General features: G+C 33.9%; 1 protein-coding gene across 1 annotated transcript; it reads right to left on the minus strand.

Moving 5' to 3' along the window:
- LOC124846203 (Calcium-binding EF hand family protein) lies at positions 1 to 2,145 on the minus strand. Its single transcript, XM_047323420.2, has 6 exons — positions 1,638 to 2,145; positions 1,242 to 1,344; positions 1,024 to 1,089; positions 708 to 863; positions 458 to 554; positions 1 to 135 (listed from the first exon to the last, which is right to left on the minus strand). Exons 1-6 carry the CDS (start codon positions 2,143 to 2,145, stop codon positions 13 to 15), a joined length of 1,053 nt encoding a protein of 350 aa, XP_047179376.2. The 3' UTR covers positions 1 to 12.
- Positions 2,146 to 21,021: the final 18,876 nt, after the last annotated feature.

Below are 21,021 nucleotides of genomic sequence, written 5' to 3' on the forward strand. Positions count from 1 at the left end.
TTGGTTCATACATCAAAGCTCATCATGTTCATCGTCACTTTCTTGGTGGCCATCTGCATGAACTGTACTGTAAAAAACAGATTCATGATCAAGCATCTCTTTTAGTGTCAACTTTCTATCTCCATTATCATCAGCCTGCATCAAATAGAATAAAAAATCTCACATATCAGCTACCTTCTCCTTCTGTCAATGCATATATTTGTCAGCGTGTTGAGATATAAATGGAATTTGTGAATAGTTCTGAAACTAAATATAAATAAAAAAATTGTCAATTAGAGTGAATTTAAATATAAATAAATTTAATTAATATCACTTTCAAAACACCATTTATTCAATGATAATTTTATTTTCACCCACCAAGTTTTAATGAACGATATATCTTAAGAAATTGTTTTGAATTTTTGTATTGACTCTTTTGTATTTCACTTAAATATGTCTTTATGGATAGGGAACTAACCTCATTCATAAAAAAGCATGTGAAATACTTAGCATAAGCTAGCTCGCCAGGGTAGATATAAGAAAGTATTGGTATCAATTCTTCTGGTGACAAAAACCTGCCAAATATATAGCAAAAGTAAATTTTGATAATAAGCAGGAGCAATAATTCATAATAACACAAAATCTTATTGTTAGCATATATAATACGAATACACAGTTCAAATATTGAATAATTATTTCAAAAACTTTAGGCAGGAAAGAAAACTCACTTGTCTTTGTTTACATCAAGCTGGAAAAATTCCTCTTCTGGAGAAGGTATCGATCCTCCATGAGTTTCGAAGGTCATATAAGTTTCGTATGTATCATATACATGATCTACAAATTCATTAAAGTTCATTTTCCCATCTTTTTCATCGTCCTTGCGCCTATATCATAAACAAAACAAAATATAAGCTAAGTCAATGTGTATATACAGGAATTTCGAGAACATCATTCAGAAAATTGAACATCATTCATTAACCCTAAAAAAGATATTTAACCATCACAAGTTACTTTCAATTTCAATTAAAAAAAAAGAAGGCTTACTTTAGCCTATCTCTCAACATCCACTTTAGCGTTTCTTTATTGTCGCTATCTTCTGGATGCAAAAAACTGCAAAAGGAGACAAATTTCTTCAGCTAAATTTCATCGAAGAAATGTAGACAATTTCAACATTATATATGTAACCTACAAATAAATGTTTAAAACAACATAGAAAAGAGAAAGGAGAAAGTCAAAGAAAAAAAGTGATCAATTATTTATACTCTCTAAGTTCGGTGAAGTTCAGAAGCCCATTGTGATCAACGTCTGCAACTTCAAATCTTTCTTTCCACCATCCTGCTTCGCCATGCAGCATTTTGTTTTCCTCTGTTTTAGCATAAAGAATTCAACGTCAAATTTATCAATCATCGCTGGTTTTTAAGTGAAAAAAAAATAGAGAACCTACATAATTTTAACAAGACAAAAAGGAAAAATGACCAAAGCAACATCATTCAATTAATAAAAGGGTTAAAGCAAGGATTGAATTAAAAAAATATAAAATTAATTAATGTATTACGTATCTCCCTGAGTAAGTGACATGAAACATGAAGGATGAAGGTGGTTGAATAAGAGAAGAAATTTAAAACCCAACGATAAAAAAACAAAACATATTATATTACCCATACGCTTTTCAGAAAACTGAGGTAAATACTCCTTAAAAGAAATGGCCAAATCCCCATTCTTGTCTTTGGAATCAAGCTCTGCTTGCGTGAGATAATCTAATCTCTCTGATGCTCGCTGAGTAATCCATGCCTCTAACTCTTCAAAACCAACCACCCCATCTTTGGGTTCTCTATCTAACAAAGGGAACAAGATGATCAACCTTAACGTGGTGTTCAATTTACCGCCAGATGTAAGATATCGGTATGTCCCTGAAACATCATTCGGCGACGTGGTAGTGTCCAAAGTGGTCGACGTACGAGGAACAGGTTCCGAATGTGTGGTTTTCTTTTCAACCTCTCTCTCAATATCTGCCACAAGAGGGTCAAAGTTGGGTGCTCGTTCAAGTAGCTTGTACCCAAACCTGCGATTAAGACTACCCTTTGGTTCATCTTGGCTCAACGGGAACAAGCATTTGTAGAGCAACACGGCGGTGGCTATTAGGATATAAACCACCGCCTTTGACATTTTCGGCTGCTGGCTGAGTTTTGAGTCTCTCAGAGAAGAAGCTATGGAAAAGGAACAAAAAAGATAATATGGAGAGAAGAATGAGAGGGAAATACGGTTATTGATGGTTGGAGAGAGTTTGATTAGGGGACATAGAACCTTGTTCGAATGAGAACACCTAAACTAAAGTTGACCTATTTTGCAATGTTTATATTTATATAACAAATTTGTTAGCATGCATGAACGGCTCTAAATCCTTTTGCTTGCATTAGTAATTACCAATGTCATATCTACTCATTTTATTTTTCAGTAAATGTCATCTACGTGTTCACATATTTTTTTTTTCTTTTTCTAATATTTTTGTAAATGAATATGTGTGGTTTCAGAAGACAATTATCGTGTGCGCCTTCAGAATTCGAAAGTCGTACCGTAATTTTTATGTTTTTTCCACGACCAAACATAATTGAATAATAATTTCAAAATAATGTGTCAACGCATGTCTGTGGTAACCTTAAAGATTCTGTGGAGTTGTCTTAGTTCTCCAATTAGATCATTTTGTTTTAGTAAGTTTTTGCCACTATAAATATGTCATCTATTTTACTCTATAAAATGTTATGAGCAATTTTCCTCCCCGTTCATTTGTTTTATAACAAGTTGTCTCGAATGTTAAATTCACTCTTGTAAGAGTCACATTATAGTAGCATGAAAGTCACCTCACGGTCAAATTGTTAAAACAATATTTCATTTCCATAAATGTTTCGGTCACTACTAAAAAAACTCTTATTTCTCTTGCAAAGTTTTTCTTTTAAAAACAATTTCTTAGAAAATGCTTGTAAATTTTTTTATGAATAATAATTTTGTAAGAAATTGCTACCAATTTTTTTGTAAAATATTTTGCACAAAACATTTTTCACGGAAAACTTACCTGCTAATTAAAATTCATAGAAAAAATAACAAAAAAAACGTTTTATTTTTAAAAAGTTTATAACAAATTTGCAAGGAAAAATTCATGAAATATGAAAAAAATCCAGTAATAAGTCTTTTAAACTCAGTCCCTCAAATCAAATTGTAACTTTTATATTCAATCCTTGCAAATTTGCAACAATATTATTTTATTTAGTCCCTGTTTAGAATTTATGAATATGCATGGAAAAAGAAAAAGCCACAAAGTAAAACATCTCATACACTAAACAGTTTGTAAACAGACATAAGTTCAACAATATCTAAAGAATATCATGTATAAGTTCAAAAATATCGAAAGAATATTATGTAAAAGTCAAAATATATTTAAAGAATATTATTTAAAAGTTAAAATTAATTATAGAATACTATTTCTATACCTTGAGAAATAAAAATATATGAAAATATATACAAACGTAAATTACATCATATTATGTCCATGATAGAAATATCGAAGAAATATGTGAATTGGCGGCATTTTAAAAATAAAAGTTTAAGAAATATTTTGATCTTTAAAATTTAGAGTTAAATTATTTTTTTAACCTCCAAAAATTAAAATTAATATTTGGAAGGTAAAACTTACCTTAGTTTTGGTGGGTCTCAATGTGGTTTACGCACCTTTATACTCTTTTTTTCTTACTTTTAATAGTATTTGAGATATGGTGCAAATTATAATTATTGATATTGATTGGAGTGCTAACCTAATTCATATTGTAGTCACCATTGTGATGTTTTTTTTTCATACCTCTTTTGATTAAAAAACTAATCTTTTTAGTCTCAGTAATTTGAAAAAAAATAAATAAAGATTTTGCTTATGAATATTAATTAAAAGTTTTTTATATGACTTTGCATTCTTATCGCTAAACCGCCAAATATACGATCACATGTTTACTTTCCTTTAAAGTCTTCATTTAGACAACATTCATGTATACAGCATTTTAGCTCGGAATAAGTTCTATGAGAATTTATCACTTGATTAAACATGGTAAGAATATAGTCATGCTACAATTTTTTTCCCTAAAGTGAAAATAATATAAAGTAGTTGTGTATTTGGCTTACTTAATTATTTAGTCGGGCTTAGTTAATGAAATGATAAACCGAAAACAATCAATGAAATGCAATTAGTATAGTTTGGTTACCATAAATTTAGAAGCACCTTGTTGTTTTTGATGATAAATCTTGCTTGTCACCGTGCAAAAACTCTTAGAAATTTCAGTTTGAATTCTGACTATGCTAGCTGACCAATTCTAGCTTGTTCTAGTGTATTTACACTAGAAACTCTTAGAGTCATTTCCATTATTGCTTTAGCTTTTGATTCATTTAAAGTGAAATTTGGTGATGTGGTTGATGCAAATTCTGCATAATTGGGTTATCACAAGTCATTTTTCATTCAGTGCTATTTTGGTGCTATTTGACAGTTGTAACAAGTCTAAATTCAGGTATTAAAGTTGTTAGAACAATTCATTTGAAGTCAAGTTACTTGTATGCATAATAGTATGTTAAACCACCTATTTTGAGTCAAATTAGGAAGTGGAAGGGTGAATCTGAGTTGCAGTTCGGTTTTGTACTTAATTAGAGTTCAAACAAGTTTAATTTGATGAATTAAAGTTGTTGAAAGTGTTATCAAAGTAGCAGAGTAACTTATGCATGAAATCACTTCTAAAACCACCAATTTTGGGTCAATTTTTTCTAGTGCAGAGTTGAAAAATTAGTTTTTGTTTTGATGATCTAGCTTTGAATTTCAATTTAGATTGTAGTAAGAGTTGGTTCAGTGTTTTAAAGTGGAAATAAGTTATTGATAACGATTGATTTTACCATTATCTGTGATGCAATTTTGATACTAAATCAACTCTTTGACTGTAAAGCTTGCTTAAACTCTTGTTTTTAGTTGAATTTTGTGCATAAGTTAGTCGAGGTTATACTTAATGATTTTTATCACTAATTCCCTCAATTTTGTAGGTTATTGGTATGTTTTGGAAGAGCAGGAAAGTATCAAGGAGTTGGAACTCTGGAAGGACAACAAAAGTACCAGAAAAGAAGGCTGCAGAAGGCTCAAGGACGCTTGGTTGCCCTTTTTTGGGGCCTTGGGCACTGGTTGCCACACAACCACGCCTCTTCAGGGGCCTTGAGCGTTGATGGTCGCACAAGGACGCCTATTTCCTTCTTCTGGGGCACTGAGCGTTAGAGGCCACGCAACGACGCCTGATTGCCCTCTTATGGGGCGTTGAGTGCCAGTTATCCCGTAGCACGCTTGGTTGCCCACTCAAGGGGCGCTGAGCGCCACTCTTCGTGCAGTCTCGCCTGGTTGCCCCCAATTGGGGCGCTGAGCGCCAGCGACGTTGGCTTATGTGGCACTTCTGATCTATTTAAAAGCTTTTACGCACTAGGGTGGATATATATGGACGGCTAAAGCACAAAAACGCGATTTTCAACCCTTTGGAGGAAGATTGGGCATGCAGGAGCTTTCCTTTTCTCTTTCTAGGGTTTCCATCTCATTTACATTCTTCCATTGTAAGCCAAGGTTCTCCATGGCAATGGAGAGCTAAATTCATTTGTTGTTGGGGAAAGATGTAACCTCTGAACTTGTAGTTGAACATGTTTTGAATATTTTATGCTTCTTTCGATGAATGTTAGTGATTTTCTCCTATTCTTAATGCTTGTTATGTTTTTGGCCATTTATAGCTTGATGATTGGATTTTTCTGTTATTGGGGAATACTTAAGAACCATGATCTTGAGGATTTCACCTAAAGGAAATATTATCTAGGGATAGAAATAGAATGTTTAGTTGTCTTAAGCTTCTTTTCTTAATGCGGAATTGGTTATTAGGGTTTCAAGGGATTGCTGTCTAATAATCAAGGGTAGGCTTTTTACACCAAGGGATTGAGTTCTAAGTAATTTTGTAAGTGACATTAGCATTCCAATGAAGAAGATGAGTTCTAATATGCATGAAAGTGAAGTAGGTGAAATCTAACCCCCAACAACATCATCATCTCATATCATCTCAATACCATTCATTCATTCTTGTTTTAACTTCAAAAGATCAATTTTACATTCAAGTTATTATGTTTACTTTTATTGCATTAAATTTCATTCAATGGAATTGTTCTTTAGTCTTAGCTAGTTAATTTATTATACGATTGTTTGGTGTCACGAGTCTCTTAGGAAACAATACTTGGTTTTACCATTTTATATTACTTGATACGATTTGGTACACTTGCCAATGAGTTAGCAATGATCAAAAGAAGTAATGCAAAATGTTATAAAGGCTTTAGAACCGTGCAATCCAGTTTAGCAATCAAAAACCAAAAACACCAAAACTGATTTTCATTAAGGGATTTCATCAAACACTTTTTGATTTTATCAAACAATTTCGAAATAACTTATTTTCAACCTGCATTTTGATTTCTTTGCTTTCGTAATTTGTTCTAGAACCTTTCCTAGGATCTAATTGTGTGCCTACTTCATTTCTAAACCCGTTTTAGTTGCTTTTAAACTCATTGGCCTCTTAAGTGTTTATTTTGGAACCAAACTCTAGCGCTGAAACTGGTGCATCAACCTAATATGTTGGTGACTATTTTGATTGATTTCAATGGTGTTGTGAAGTCTTTTTGGAGTATTCAGGTTACAAAAACCTCCCCCTACCAAGGTAGCATCTTAGGAAGTGGAGAGGGAGCTGAATTTGGAACAATGATGTGGTTGTTTAGCAAGCCAAATAGTAGAATTCCAATAGCATAAAACATTAGAAAAATGCTTGCATCCAATCTATTTTGAAGAAGCAAACACAAAGGGTTGAAGTTTGAAGCACATATTAGTTTTTAAGCATAATTCAAGTGTAATTGAGCACCAATATCACAAAACGTTTGCTGTTTTAGATTAGGTTTTATTATTTGATTAAGTGACTTGGAAAAATGCCCTTGGTGTATGATAATGGTTGATTTTACCTTATCTGTGATGTAATTTTGATACTAAATCAATTCTCTTTGACTGTGAAGCTTGCTTAAACTCTTGTTTTAGTTGAATTTGGTGAATAAGTGAATAGAGGTTATACTTAATGATTTTTATCACTAATTCCCTCAATTTTTTAGGTTATTGGTATGTTTTGGAAGGGGAGTAAAGTATCAAGGAGTTGGAACCCAAGAAGGATAGCAAAAACACTAGAATAGATGGTTGTAGAAGGCTTAAGGACGCCTGATTGCCCTTTTATGGGGCCCTCAGCGCTGGTGATCACGCATGGACGCCTAGGCGCCCTCTTCAGGGGTGCTAAGGGCCAAGGATCTCACAAGCACGCCTGGGCGCCCTTATAGGGGCGCTGAGCGCCATTCAGCTACATTGCATGATGCCTGGTTGCCCTTAGCCAAGGTGTTGAGCGCCACTCTTCGCGCAGCTTCGCTTGCTTGCCCCTAGTTAGGGTGCTGAGCACTGGCGACATTGGCCCATATGGAATTTTGGATCTATTTAAAGGCCTCTACACATTAGGGTTCATATCTTTTGACGGTTGAAGCACAGAAACACTATTTTTCGACCCTTTGGAGGAAGATTGGGCATGCGAGAGCTTTCCTATTCTCTTTCTAGGGTTTCCATCTCATTTACATTCTTCCATTGTAAGCTAAGGTTCTCCGTGACAATGGAGAGCTAAATTCATTTGTTGTGGGGAAAGATGTAACCTCTAAACTTCATGTATTTGAACATGTTTTGAATATTTTATGCTTCTTTCATTGAATGTTAGTGATTTTCTCCTATTCTTAATGCTTGTTATGTTTGGGCCATTTATAGCTTGATGATTGGATTTCTTTGTTATTGGGAAATACTTAGGAACCATGATCTGGAGGATTTCACCTAAAGGAATTATTGTCTAGGGATAGAAATAGGACGTTTAGTTGTCTTAAGCTTCTTTTCTTAATGCAGAATTGGTTATTAGGGTTTTCAAGGGATTGTTGTCTAATAATAAAGGGGAGGCTTTTTACGCCAATGGATTGGGTTCTAAGTAATTTTGAAAGTGACATTAGCATTCTAATGAAGAAGATGAGTTCTAATATGCATGAAAGTGAAGTAGGTGAAATTTAACCCCAACAACGTCATCATCTCATATCATCTCAACACCATATATTCATTCTTGTTTTAGCTTCGAAAGATGAATTTTACATTCAGGTTATTATGTTTACTTTTATTGCATTCAAATTTCATTCAATGGAGTCATTCTTTAGTCTTATTTAGTAAAGGTATTATACGATTTTTTGGTGTCACGAGTCTCTTGGGAAACTATACTTGGTCTTACCATTTTATATTACTTGATACGATTTGGTACACTTGCCAATGAGTTAACAGTGTAATTTCAAGTTCACATTTGAACATTATAACAGCCTTAAATCGTGCATTAGTGTGAAAGTGTGTTAAGGGGCTCCAAGTGTTACTTGCACTTTTATTTAGGATCATCTAACATTTTCATTTGCATTTACATTTCTATTATTTTGCTTGATTGCTTGAATGATTTTTTTATGTTCTAAGTCTCCGTGATATTTAGGATAGCATAACATACTAGTTTAAACCTTCTTTTGGTTTTAGGAGCATTTTAACTTCCATTTGAAAAACCTTTTGAAATATTTCTACGTAGAATCTTAGGTAAAAATAATATGAGGAAACTCTGGCTAGGAAGGACTTGGTTCTTAAGCTTGTCCATTTGTGACTCACCTCTCCTTCCTGGGAGCTACTTAGAACAACTTTACCTCTAGTTTCTCTTTAGAAATCCTTTATCTCGAAAACAAAGAATTTTTTATGAAATCTCTTTCACTCATAGCTTATGTAAGTTCTTGAAAACTTTGTAAAAACAATTTCTAAAACACTTCACAAGTATGAGCTAATCTAGTATACAAGGTAGTTTGAGACCTAAGAATGAAAGCCTACAACTGAAGGAAGAGTATGAACAAAAGGTTCAACAAGGTGAGCTTAAAGATATGATTGGTCAACTCTTGATTGATCACATAAAAGAAAAGAATACCTTAGAGACACATCCTTTCCTCTGAGCAAGAGCTTTATAGCAGTTATCACAATGATAACCATTATCAATCACCTCCTAGGAGAACCCAAAGAGTTAGGAAACATTATACTAGGGAACCTAGAATAGATTTCCTCCCTTCTATGGTAAGGTTGATATTGAAAAGTATTGGAATGGGAGATGAAAGTGGAGCAATTTTTTGAATGCCACTAGATAGATGATGAAAGAAGAGTGACTATGGCGTCTTTGAGTTTTCAAGGCTATGTCTTGTACTAGTGGACAACCTTGGTAAAAGACCTAAGATTGAGAAACCTACCTCCGATTAAGTATTGGAATGAACTGAGGTCAGCCTTGGGAAGAAGGCATGTGTCAGCCCACTATGATAGGGAGTTGATGAACAAACTCCATAAACTCCAACAAAGAAACATGAGTGTAGAAGAATATAGGCAAAAAATAGAATTACTCATGTTGAGGACTGGAATAAGAGAGGAGCCAAGGATAACAATTGTTAGGTTCCAAAGTGGACTCAATTATGACATAGGGATAAGGTAGAACTTTTACCTTATAATGACCTCAATGAGTTAGTCCAACTTTGTGTAAGAGTGGAGAAACAAATTAAAAGGGAAAACTCCAGTTTGAAAGATTACCCAACCACCTCCATCCATAGGAAAGATTATAAGAGGGAGGGAAAGATAAAAAGAGAAAGGAAGAGAAAAAAAAACTTCAAGTTAGAGAACGTTTCGAAGAGAATAGGAATAGGGAGACCAAATGCTATAGGTGTGAGGAAAAGGGACATTATGCTTCTGAGTGTCACAATAAGAGGTCAACCTATATCCTTGAACATTAGAGTGATAATGAAGTTTCATCTTGTACTGAGTCATAAACATCCACTTCTGAAGAAGAAAAAGTCTTACCTTGTGATGGAGATTTACTTATGGTTAGGACACATCTAGAGAGAAAACATGTTGAGCTTGAAAAATCAAAGAGAGAGAACCTATTCCACACTAGATGCAAAGTTTTAGAAAAAACTTGTTCAATGATTGCGGATAGTGGCTCTTGCTGTAATTGTTGCAGCTCAAGAATTTTAGAAAGACTAGGCCTAACTGCTACTCCTCATCCAAAACCCTATAAACTTCAATGGATCAAAGAGAATAAAGGAATAGTAGTAAAAGAACAACTGAGGTACCCATTTCCATTGGAAATTATGAAGATAAAATTGTTATTTGTATAGTATCAATAGAAGTTGGGCACATATTACTTGGCAGGCCTTGGCAGTTTGACAAACAATCTCTCCTTGATGGTGTCACTAACAAAATAATCATTCAACACAAGGGAAAGAAAATTGTCTTATTTCATCTTACACCTTTACAAGTGAGAGAGGACTAAATAATTCTTAAAAAGAAGTTCGATGGAGAAAAAAAAAGAAAATAGGAAAGTAAAGAAGGAGAAGACTATAAGTTTGGTGAGTAGTGTATTGACCAAAGATGTTATTCAACCACAAACTTTAAAAACTTCCAAAAACCTTTTTCTTGGACAACCACATTTTCTTCTATACTACAAAGAGCCACTTGTTTCTGTAAATTATGAACTTGGTTCTCTACCAAAAGGATTGAAAAAACTTTTAAAAGAATTTAATGATCTATTTCCTGAAGAGGTACCAAGTGGTTTGCCATCTTTGAGGGGAATAGAACATCAAATAGATTTAGTACCTAGGGCAAGCTTTTCTAATAGACCAACCTGTAGGACCAACCCCAATGAAATAAAAGAGATAGATAAAAAAGTTAATGATTTATTGAATAAAGGATGGACCCAAAAGAGCCTAAGTCCCTATGTTGTGCTAGTGTTGTTGGTTCCTAAGAAAGATCGATATTGGAGAATGTGTACTGATTGTATAGGCTCCCCATTCCTAGATTGGACGAGTTTCATGGAGCAAACATTTTCACCAAAGTTGATCTTAAAACTGGTTACCATCGAATAAGAATCAAAGAAGGAGATGAATGGAAAACCGCTTTCAAGACCAAGTTTGGATTGTATGAATGGTTAGTCATGCCCTTTGGCTTGACCTATGCTCCTAACACTTTCATGAGATTACTGAATCATTTCCTTAGGGAATGCATAGGTAGGTTTTTAGTGTTCTATTTTGATGATATATTAATCTATACTAAAAGTCTTCAAGAGCATCTTAGCCATATCAAACAAGTTTTGCTTCTTCTTAGAGAACATAATCTTTTTGCCAACTTTGATAAATGCACCTTTTGTCAAGAAAATTTTATTTTCCTTGTATTCAAAGTTGGGAAAGAAGGTGTACATCTTGACCCTGAGAAGATCAAGACTATACAAGAATGGCCAACCCCTACGACAATAGGAGAGGTGAGGAGTTCTCATGGATTGACTAGTTTTTATAGAAGATTTATAGAAAACTTCTCCACCATTGTTGCTCGTTTAAATGAACTTGTCAAAAGAGATGTACATTTAGTATGGGGTGAGAAACAATTATTGTCTTTTGAGACCTTGAAACATAAGTTAACCCATGCACCTATTCTAGTTTTACTTGATTTTTCCAAAGCTTTTGAACTAGAATGTGATGCCTCTTGGGTAGGAGTAAGAGTTGTATTAATTCAAGGAGGTCATCCTGTGGCCTACTTTAGTGAACAACTTAGTGGACATACTTTGAATTACCCTACCTATGATAAAGAATTGTATGCCCTCATTAGAGCTTTAAAGACTTTAGAGCATTACTTAGTGACTCGATAGTTCATTATACATACTTACCATGAGTCTCTCAAGTATTTTAAAGGGCAAGGAAAATTAAACAAGAGACATACAAAGTGAGTGAAATATCTAGAGTAGTTTCGCTACGTCATTAAACACAAGAAGGGGGGTACTAATGTTGTTGTTGATGCTTTATCTAGGAGGCACGCATTATTAGTTGAAGTATCTGGAAAACACCAGAAGGGGGGTTGAATAGTGTTAATGGAAAACGATTTCGCAACCCTTCTGATATAGAACACTATCGAGCTCTTGAAATATTCTTTTGAAAACTTAGATGATCGACTTGAGATATATGTATTAGTGTTGATAAGTTTGAAGTGTTATTCAAAATATATCTACTGTAGTGTTTTGTAAGAAGTTCCTTAAAGAAAATAATCGTTTAGCTTGGAAGTTCCTGTACTTAAAATATAAAGCTCAACTATAGGTTTTTCAAGAGGATCATTTAGCTAAGAAAAGAGAAAATAACATAAGAGATTTTATACTGGTTCGCTCCAATATAGCTACGTCCAGTCTCCTCCGCAAAGGGTTCGACTATAATCTTCAAACAATTACAAATGAGTGTTTGCACCACTCTTGGTACTCAGCATCCTGCAAAGATTTCCTTTGAGTATTCGCATCACTCTTGGTACTCAATACCTTGTCAAGATTTCCTTTGAGTATTCGAACCACTCCTGGTACTAGACTATCGCGCTTATATTCCTCAACTCAAACATAGTTCAGTTGTGAGTGTTTTAATTCTCTTCAAAATTGCAATCAACGATTGCTTACAAGTAGTTCAGACTATATCTCTCAACGAGAGGATTTGAGTACAATACAATGCAGTTTAAACACTCGTAGGTGTTTCTTTCTTCTCTCTTACAATAGTAAGCAATTTGACAATGAAGCTTGAGAGTATTTATTTCTCTTTTTCTCTTTTATCCTCTTTTCTTTTGCTCAGATGCATTCTTTTTCTTGAGCTCTTTCTCTTTTTCTCTTCAGCATGAATATGTCGTTGTAAGCTCTTCTCTCTTAAGATTTTCCCATAAGTTATCTCTTGATTTTCTTCTTGAGAGATCTTCTATTTATATGCTTCATGAATTTTTTTTCCGTTAGACTGAGTTTGTAGTTTATAGTTTTGATACATGTGTTTTCTTTTTTTTTTCTTTTCACAACAGCCGTTGTGTAAGTCAACTTTGTCATAGCAGACATGCTTTTCTAGTCCTTTGCTTAAAGTAGGTTGTATGATCTTTTTATACTTTTCTTCAAGTGAAGAACATTCCGTAAATATCTCTTTTGTCTCTAACATCCACATTTTGATATTTGAACTAAGTGTTTTTCTATGTTTGGAGATTCTGGTTCGAGGTTATGTTTGTTTGGAGTACATGTGTGCTTCGCAACGACGCAACTTTTGCTCATGATGTCCGAATTGGACGTATCATATGTGCTTTTTGGGTAGAAAAACACGAGCTATCCATTTCTCCTCGCTTACGTCAGGAGCCCAGGCCTCTAATTCCAAAAAGAGGTCATTTTCTATTTCTTTTTTATTTTTTGAGTTTTATTTTTACCGTTTTCGCACTTTCTTGTGTTGGTTGACATAGTTGCACTTTGAATTTTGCTTTGAAATTTTTTGTGCTATATTTTCATGATTTTTGGGTGTTAGTAAAAATTTTTAGCCCATTCTGATTTGCTTTGCATATACTTGCTATTTACCCCCTAGGTGTCACTATGTTGACTTTTGCTTATAGGAGTTAAATTAGTGTATGACTAGGGTTAATCCTAGAAAACTACCACCCTTTGATCCTGAAATTGATAGGACTTTGTATAGGTTAGCTAGGCATTCTAGGAATTTATCTTTAGAGTCTGTTTTTGAGTTAGTACCATTAGAGTCTCAACATCCTACTTCTGATTATATCAAGAGGAAGAAAGAGTTCAAGAAACAACACTGTACAGTATTATGAATGTGGAAAAGAAGGTCACATCAAGCCTGATTGTCCAAACTTGAAGAACAAGCAGAAAGTAATCACAAAGTACCCTCAGGACAGAAAGCAAAGAAAATCATATATAGCCTGGGAAAATAGTGATGGTGATTCTTCAAGCAATGATGATTGCAGTGTGGAAGAGGAATCAAATTTATGTTTCATGGCACGCTCTGCACATTCTAATGATGACAACGATGATAATTTTGAAAATGAGCGTATTGAGGTGAAGTATAACATGTTGTTGGATGCTTTCCACGAAATTCATGCAGAAGCCATGCGACTCCAATATAAGGTGAATTGATTATCCTTTGAAAGAAATTACTATAAGTACAAAATTGATAATCTTGTAGAGGTAAACGATAAATTGAAAAAATGAGTTAGAAATTGCTTTGAAATCTACAAAGACAGTTAAAACAAAAATACAAATGGTTGAAAAGAAGTGTGATAACTATCCTGTGCACATTGAGAAAATTGATTACTTAACCAGCATTCTAGCTAAATTTACTCAAGGAAAAGAAAATCTGGATGATGTGTTAAGATCATCTTGTAGAGCAATTAATAGGCAAGGCATTGGCTATAAAGCAAAAAGTAATAGGATCAATTCCAAGAAATTTATTGATCTGAGTAAGCCTGTTACTAATGCCGGTTTTTATTGCAATACAATTGGTCACAATGTAAGAAACTACTATTATAGAAAGGTTAGAGTTCCCAAAGGAAAATACAAATGGATTCCTAAGGAACAACCTCCTGCAACTGACATGAAAGGACCCAAGTTTATCTGGGTACCAGCGTCAAAACCATTCGATTCTTTTGCAGGGAAGTAGCTGTAGCTGAAGCAGTACAGAACTCAAGGATCAACTACAATGAAGAAATCTTTTGTTCTTGAGTATCTATAATTTTGTAATTGTAGCAATTATTTTCATACATTCATGCATCATAAATGTTGATATGAATGATTGTTGTATGCATGTCTGTTGAATGTCTATATGATTGACTGGATTGTATGAAAATATGATTACACGACTGTTAATCGATTATGTTATGAATAGAGTCAAATATGTTCTATGTGTGTGTTTCTCTATTTAAGTAACACTTTGTTAAACATTAAGTCGACTATGAATTGAATTAAATCGATTAATTCTCTGTAATGGACTTTCTATTTTTGAAAATTCAAATGGGCCTGAGTATGTGAATTTTGGGTCACGCCTTATAAACATCTAATTTGACAAATTTGCATGCTGCGTGATTGCCTCAAAATTGTGAAACACCAAACCCTTTTATGAGCCAAGAGGGCTCTACAATTCTTCGATATCTATCATGGCCGCTTCATCCTCTCGACCGAGAAAGTTCCATGCCCCTGTGGTTAGAGAAGCAAATCCATTCGGCTGGTTTAGCAAAGATGAACAACGGACTGACTTCATATGCCAGTGAGGCTTCAACGAAGTAATCAGGCACAAATGCCTAAGCATCAACTTCTTTCGTGTTGAAGGATTTATGTTTCAAGAATGGCTAGTTCACTCTGGACTAACAAAGTTTGTTGAACTCGAAGGAGACAACTATCCAAATCTGGTGAAAGTGTTCAATGGAAACTTGAAGAAAGAAAGAAATTGTCTTCTATCCAAAGTAAAGGGTGTAACTATTCGTATTGATGAAGCGGTATGGAGGTGTGTTGCTGAATTTCAACCAGGAGGATATTTGGTATACCGGGTCTCAACAAGATTGATATCTACAACAACTACTTAAGAAATCCATACAGGATAAGAAATTATGATTTCTTTTGTATTGATCATCTAAGCAAGTAGGACAAGATGTGCGCATTTGTGATCACTTGGATTCTGTTTCCAAGGAGAGAAGATCAAACCATGCTAACTGCAGAGGACATGTATCTATTACATGCATTTAGAACCAAGATTCAGACGAGCTGGACCTTTGTAATCAGTGATCACATGATAAAGGTAGCCAGGCGGAAAGAATATTATCTACCATATGTTGTATTCATAAGAAGGATTATGAGGTTTCATGATGTGGACATCACAAATGAAGTAACCATTTGCTGCAACAAGAAGGATGTAATTGAAAAACTATTTCTGGATCACATAGGTCTTAGAAAAAGTGAAGAAGGCTGAATATTCACAGATGAATACTACCCTAGTACTGATGAAGTTAATCTTGTCAACATTGACACATCAAAAGATAAATTCAAACCTCTTAAAAGATTTGAGAAGTTTGTGGTTGAAAGGTTCAATAGACTTGATGATAAAATGTCAATGCTTCAAAGATCCTTCACAGAACTACATCGTAAGATGGATTATGCATTGAGAATAAATGCCTTTGGTGACACCTCTATAGATGATTCTGAGAGTGAAAAAAAACTGTGCAGACGAGAAGATTGTAAAGTCATCTGAATCAGAATAGGACTATAGGATCACATATTTTGAATCCAGTAGTGTTATGTTTCTGTTTGGTTGTGATTTTATGTTTTAATTTGTAATGATTGACATTATATGCCATTATCTTTTGTTTCTATCTGATTGTACTCAATGATTGACTATCAATGAAATTAGATTTTATATTAATTCAGTCTGTGAATGGTTGATTATATCTGTGATTGAGTGAAACTGATTAACAAAGTCAATTACAATCTGTATGTATGAAACTGCACATGTTTTACTGTCACATTTACATTATTGCATACTTATACATTACCTGTGATAATTCATGTAATACATTGATTCTAAAATGCTTGATCTGGAAAGACCTAGAAAGGTTATGCAGGAAATATGTTTGCTAACTGAGATTAAATGGAAGGTCGACATTCTGAACAACAAGAAGTCGATTATGACTATGATCAAATCGATTGGTTTTCGACATTGGGTTTGAAGATTCCAAACTGGGAATATCTGTCATCTTTAAACCTTGATAAATATCTGTTGAATGTTTATACATCTTATATCTCTGTGTTTATCTGTTATGAATATGTTTTTGAGATATTAAGTGTTTAAACTATATTGGTGATTCAAATTGTATCATTTATGCTCTGAAATTACTACTGTGGTATATTTGTTCTGATACAATGCTTGAATATGATTTTATATGCTCTGAGATATACTCTGATTGTACTGCATTATGCATATGTGATTTGAGATTGAAACATGTATAATGACAGGGGGAGCATTATATAGTGTTGATATAGTTCACATGTTTCCGTTAAGGGGGAGAAAATATTATTATCATGTGAATATCGTTGATAGAGGGAACATCATAATATTTCTGTTGTCTTATATGATGCATCTCTATATGCGTGATTATATCGTTGATAGAGGGAGCATCATAATATTTATGTCATCTTATCTGATGCATCTCTATATGCGTGATTATCAGTGTCTCAATTACTTTAAATATCTTTTTTGATAATGCCCAAATGGGGAGAATTTGATGTAATTGAATATTGAGATAATTTGTATGTTTTGTGCAACATGGTTGATTATTAATCATTGTTGAGATTGTCGATAGGGGGAGCATTGGTTTAGCTGAACCTATAATCTCAATGATATATGTGTTTTTGATGGTAACAACACATAATTAATAACACATGACTATTCTATGTTACATGTTCTATGCTAACATGTTATATGCTTTTGTTTACTGTGATAAATCTGTATAAGCATATTTGTGAACATGATTGTGTTGTTCATTGCATATCACTGTGTTTAATATGTGATTTTATATGTGTATGCATGACATGAGTTTTTAGAAATGGAAAACCACAAGCACTTTGGTTGAACTTTAATGTGTAGCAAAACAACAGTTTTAAGTCGATTACATTATGGGATGAATCGATTAAAACTTGTGTGTTTGCACAAACTTTTATCAAGTGTGCTGTGAGTTATTTTGAAGAGAATTATTTTCAAAAATGTGCTAAGTGATTTTTCTTAATCGACTACATGCAATGTGTATTTGACTAAGTTGATTGTTATTTTGAAAACTGATTGAATACTTGACATAATTGTCGTAATGGTCATATTTTTAAATATATTGACCAGGCATTTATTGTAAGTCGATTGTATTAAATGTACATTCAATTAATGAGCTTGACTGATGTTAGTCTGTTATAACTGCAAGATGCATTCGACTACATTAGTAGAGAAATCGATTAAAACACGTCTGATGAGTGTATTATTATAAATTGACATTGTTTTGAATTCTATAAGAACTTTTGTGAATCTGACGTTTTCATATCTTTTACAGAAAGCCGTGTGATCTTACAAAGAAAAAAAAGCTCAAAGAACCAAGATTGACCGTGGTGATCAAAGACTTGAGGTTTCTTGAGAAGCAAGGCTTGCTAATTTGAACGTCTGATCAATCTGCACAACTGGGTGTATTCTGCATGATCAGGATTTGTAATCTTTGAGGATTGGCTTGGATTCCCTGTGGTGTTAGCAGGAAGAAGAACGATGTTCTTGACTTTGAGAGTGTCTCAAAGGGATAGACAACAGAAGAGGGTGTTCTTGCTTCTGGTCTTGTTTGTGTTGTTGCCTATATTTAGATTAGAGGGTTAAAGAGGTGTTTTACACTTTTGACGTGAGGTCTCTGTAAAAACCTTGTTGTAAAAACCTTGATCTTTATAGTGTATTTACTTCCTGTGGTTGGAAGGACACTGGATGTAGGCTTGGCCGAACCAGTATAAAAATCAGCGTTTGAATTTTCTGATCCCTACACTCTTTTATTAAGTCGATTACGTTGTTAGTATATTCGATTAAGTTTACTGCTACATTGCATATCTTTTAACTTGCGATTCAAGAAAAGTGTAAAAGCATCTTATTTTGTGAAATAGTTTTTGAAATATTATATTTTTTATACTTCACCAATTCACCCCCCCTCTTGGTGTGAGAAACTAAGCCATTCTATTTTAACATTTACAAAGGGATATGCATGATCTTTGCATCAGATGCAGACAATATTCGATGTCAAACCTTTAAAATACACCTTAAGGAGAGCTTAGAAAAATGAATCAACCAAAGGCATATGCATGGTATTTTCATCGGATGCAACCAATATTCGACGTCAAACCTTTAAAATACACCTCCAAGAGAGCTTAGAAAAATGAATCAACCAAAGGGATATGCATGGTATTTGCATCAGATGCAACCAATATTCGACATCAAATGTGTATATAGATTCATATATTGAATTGTCTTCAAGTTATTTCCACCCTAAGATATTAGTTAGCTTTGAAATCTAACGGTAGAAAACAACTTCAAGACAATTTAAAAAATGAATCATACATTGCTAAATGAAAAGTTGGACATTTTTTAGAGCTTTATTTGAGATCTTAAAATTGTTTCGGCATTAAACATATTGTGAACCATATTTCTTTTTTCTGAGCACTTCCCTTTCAGTAATATATCTTAACCATTTTTGTACTATAAAAAGCATTTGGTGACTTGAATTTCAAAGGGCACCTTCATATCAACTAAGCTGAATGCACCACTTTGAAATTCAAGTCAGCAAATTGCAATTTAAAGAACAAAAATGCTCTAAAATCTAAGAAAAGGAAAATGCAAAGGAAATAAAAAAAGCATGGATCCTAATATGTTGAATAGGGAAATAGAAGGTAAGAAATTACATTAAATGCATGTTATTTATAGAAGAATAATGGACGTCGAAATTCAGAAGAATTCGACGTCGAATAAGTAGTTCATCATGGATAACAGTACTAATTATGCCTACTAAATGCCCCTTTCCACTACCTAGTATTGACAGCCAAGCCCAGCCGAATTCGACGTGTAACCATCGTAAGGAACTGAACAACTATGTGAACAAGTATACCTGTTAATAACATTTTGACGTTGAAGCCCCATAAAAATCGGCGTTCATGACTTCCTTGGTAAATGCACATAATTAATGTGCCCAACCACTCCATGTCCCTGAGCAATTATAACGTCAAATCCCCTTAGAATACGTCCTCAATAGATGTGTTGTAAACTGCATTGTAATAAAACTGTAATAAATAATCATAACGTTTAGGGTGACTAATAAAAACGTCAAAGCCCCATAAAGTTCGACGTTTTATTGGTGGTTTAAAAGAAAAAAAGATTAAAAGAATAAAATTATGGTTGACCAATAAAACGTCGAAGCCCCATAGAGTTCAACGTTTTATGGGTGGTTTAAAAGAAAAAAAGATTAAAAGAATAAAAGAGAGGATGACCCTTTGGCTTCTGGCTGACTAATAAAACGTTGAAGCGTTGTAGAATTCGACGTTTTATGGGTGGTTTAAAAGAAAAAAAGATTTAAAGAGTAAAAGAGACAATGACCCTTATGCTTCTGGCTAACCAATAAAACGTCAAACTCCCATAGAATTCAACGTTCATGACTAATGCACCCAACCACTCCATGTCCCTGAGCAATAATAACGCCGAATCCCCATAGTATTCTCCGTCAATACATGCGCTGTTAACTGTACTTTAATAAAACTATAATAAACAATCATAACGTATAACATTGTAATAAACAATCATAACGTTCAGCGTGACTAATAATAACGTTGAAGTCCCATAGAGTTCGACATTTTATGAGTGCTATAAAAGAAAAAAAGATTAAAAGAATAAAAGAGAGGATGACCCTTTGGCTTATGCTGACCAATAAAAAGTCGAAGCCCCGAAGAATGACCATTTGGCTTTTGGCTGACCAATAAAACGTTGAAGCCCCGCAAAGTTCGACGTCTTATGGGTGGTTTCAAAGAAAAAAGCAATAAAAGAGTGGGGCGCTAGTTTAAATATTTACCACTACATAACATCGAATTATATGGGGCTTCCACGTTTTATTTAAATAGAATGTCGAATTTACCATGGGTCCAACATTGAAAGTGTTTTAATGAATGTAAAAAACATAACACAATTTCACTATTTCTTCGCACTTTCATTTCTGCTTGAACTTTCTTCTTCAGGGACGAGTGCAAACAACAAACAAGGTTAGTTTTTAGTCGTTTAATGCTTGTGAAAGTTTTTTTATACTCATTTGCTTCGTTTTTCATTTGTTTTGACCAATTGATTTTCGTTTTTCTTTAGGCTTTTGTGTACGTGGTGAGCGACTTCATCTTCTTCATCAATGACAACATATGGAGGTTAGCTTTATGTTTTTTCTCCTTCAATGTATTGCGATGTATGTGTTTGTGTTTATAGTTTTGGGTGTGTTTGTGGGTTCTAGATTCGTAA

Source organism: Vigna umbellata, chromosome 1, assembly GCF_029865625.1.
Source record: "Vigna umbellata cultivar VRB3 chromosome 1, Vumbellata_1.0, whole genome shotgun sequence".
NCBI classification, from domain to species: Eukaryota; Viridiplantae; Streptophyta; class Magnoliopsida; order Fabales; family Fabaceae; genus Vigna; species Vigna umbellata.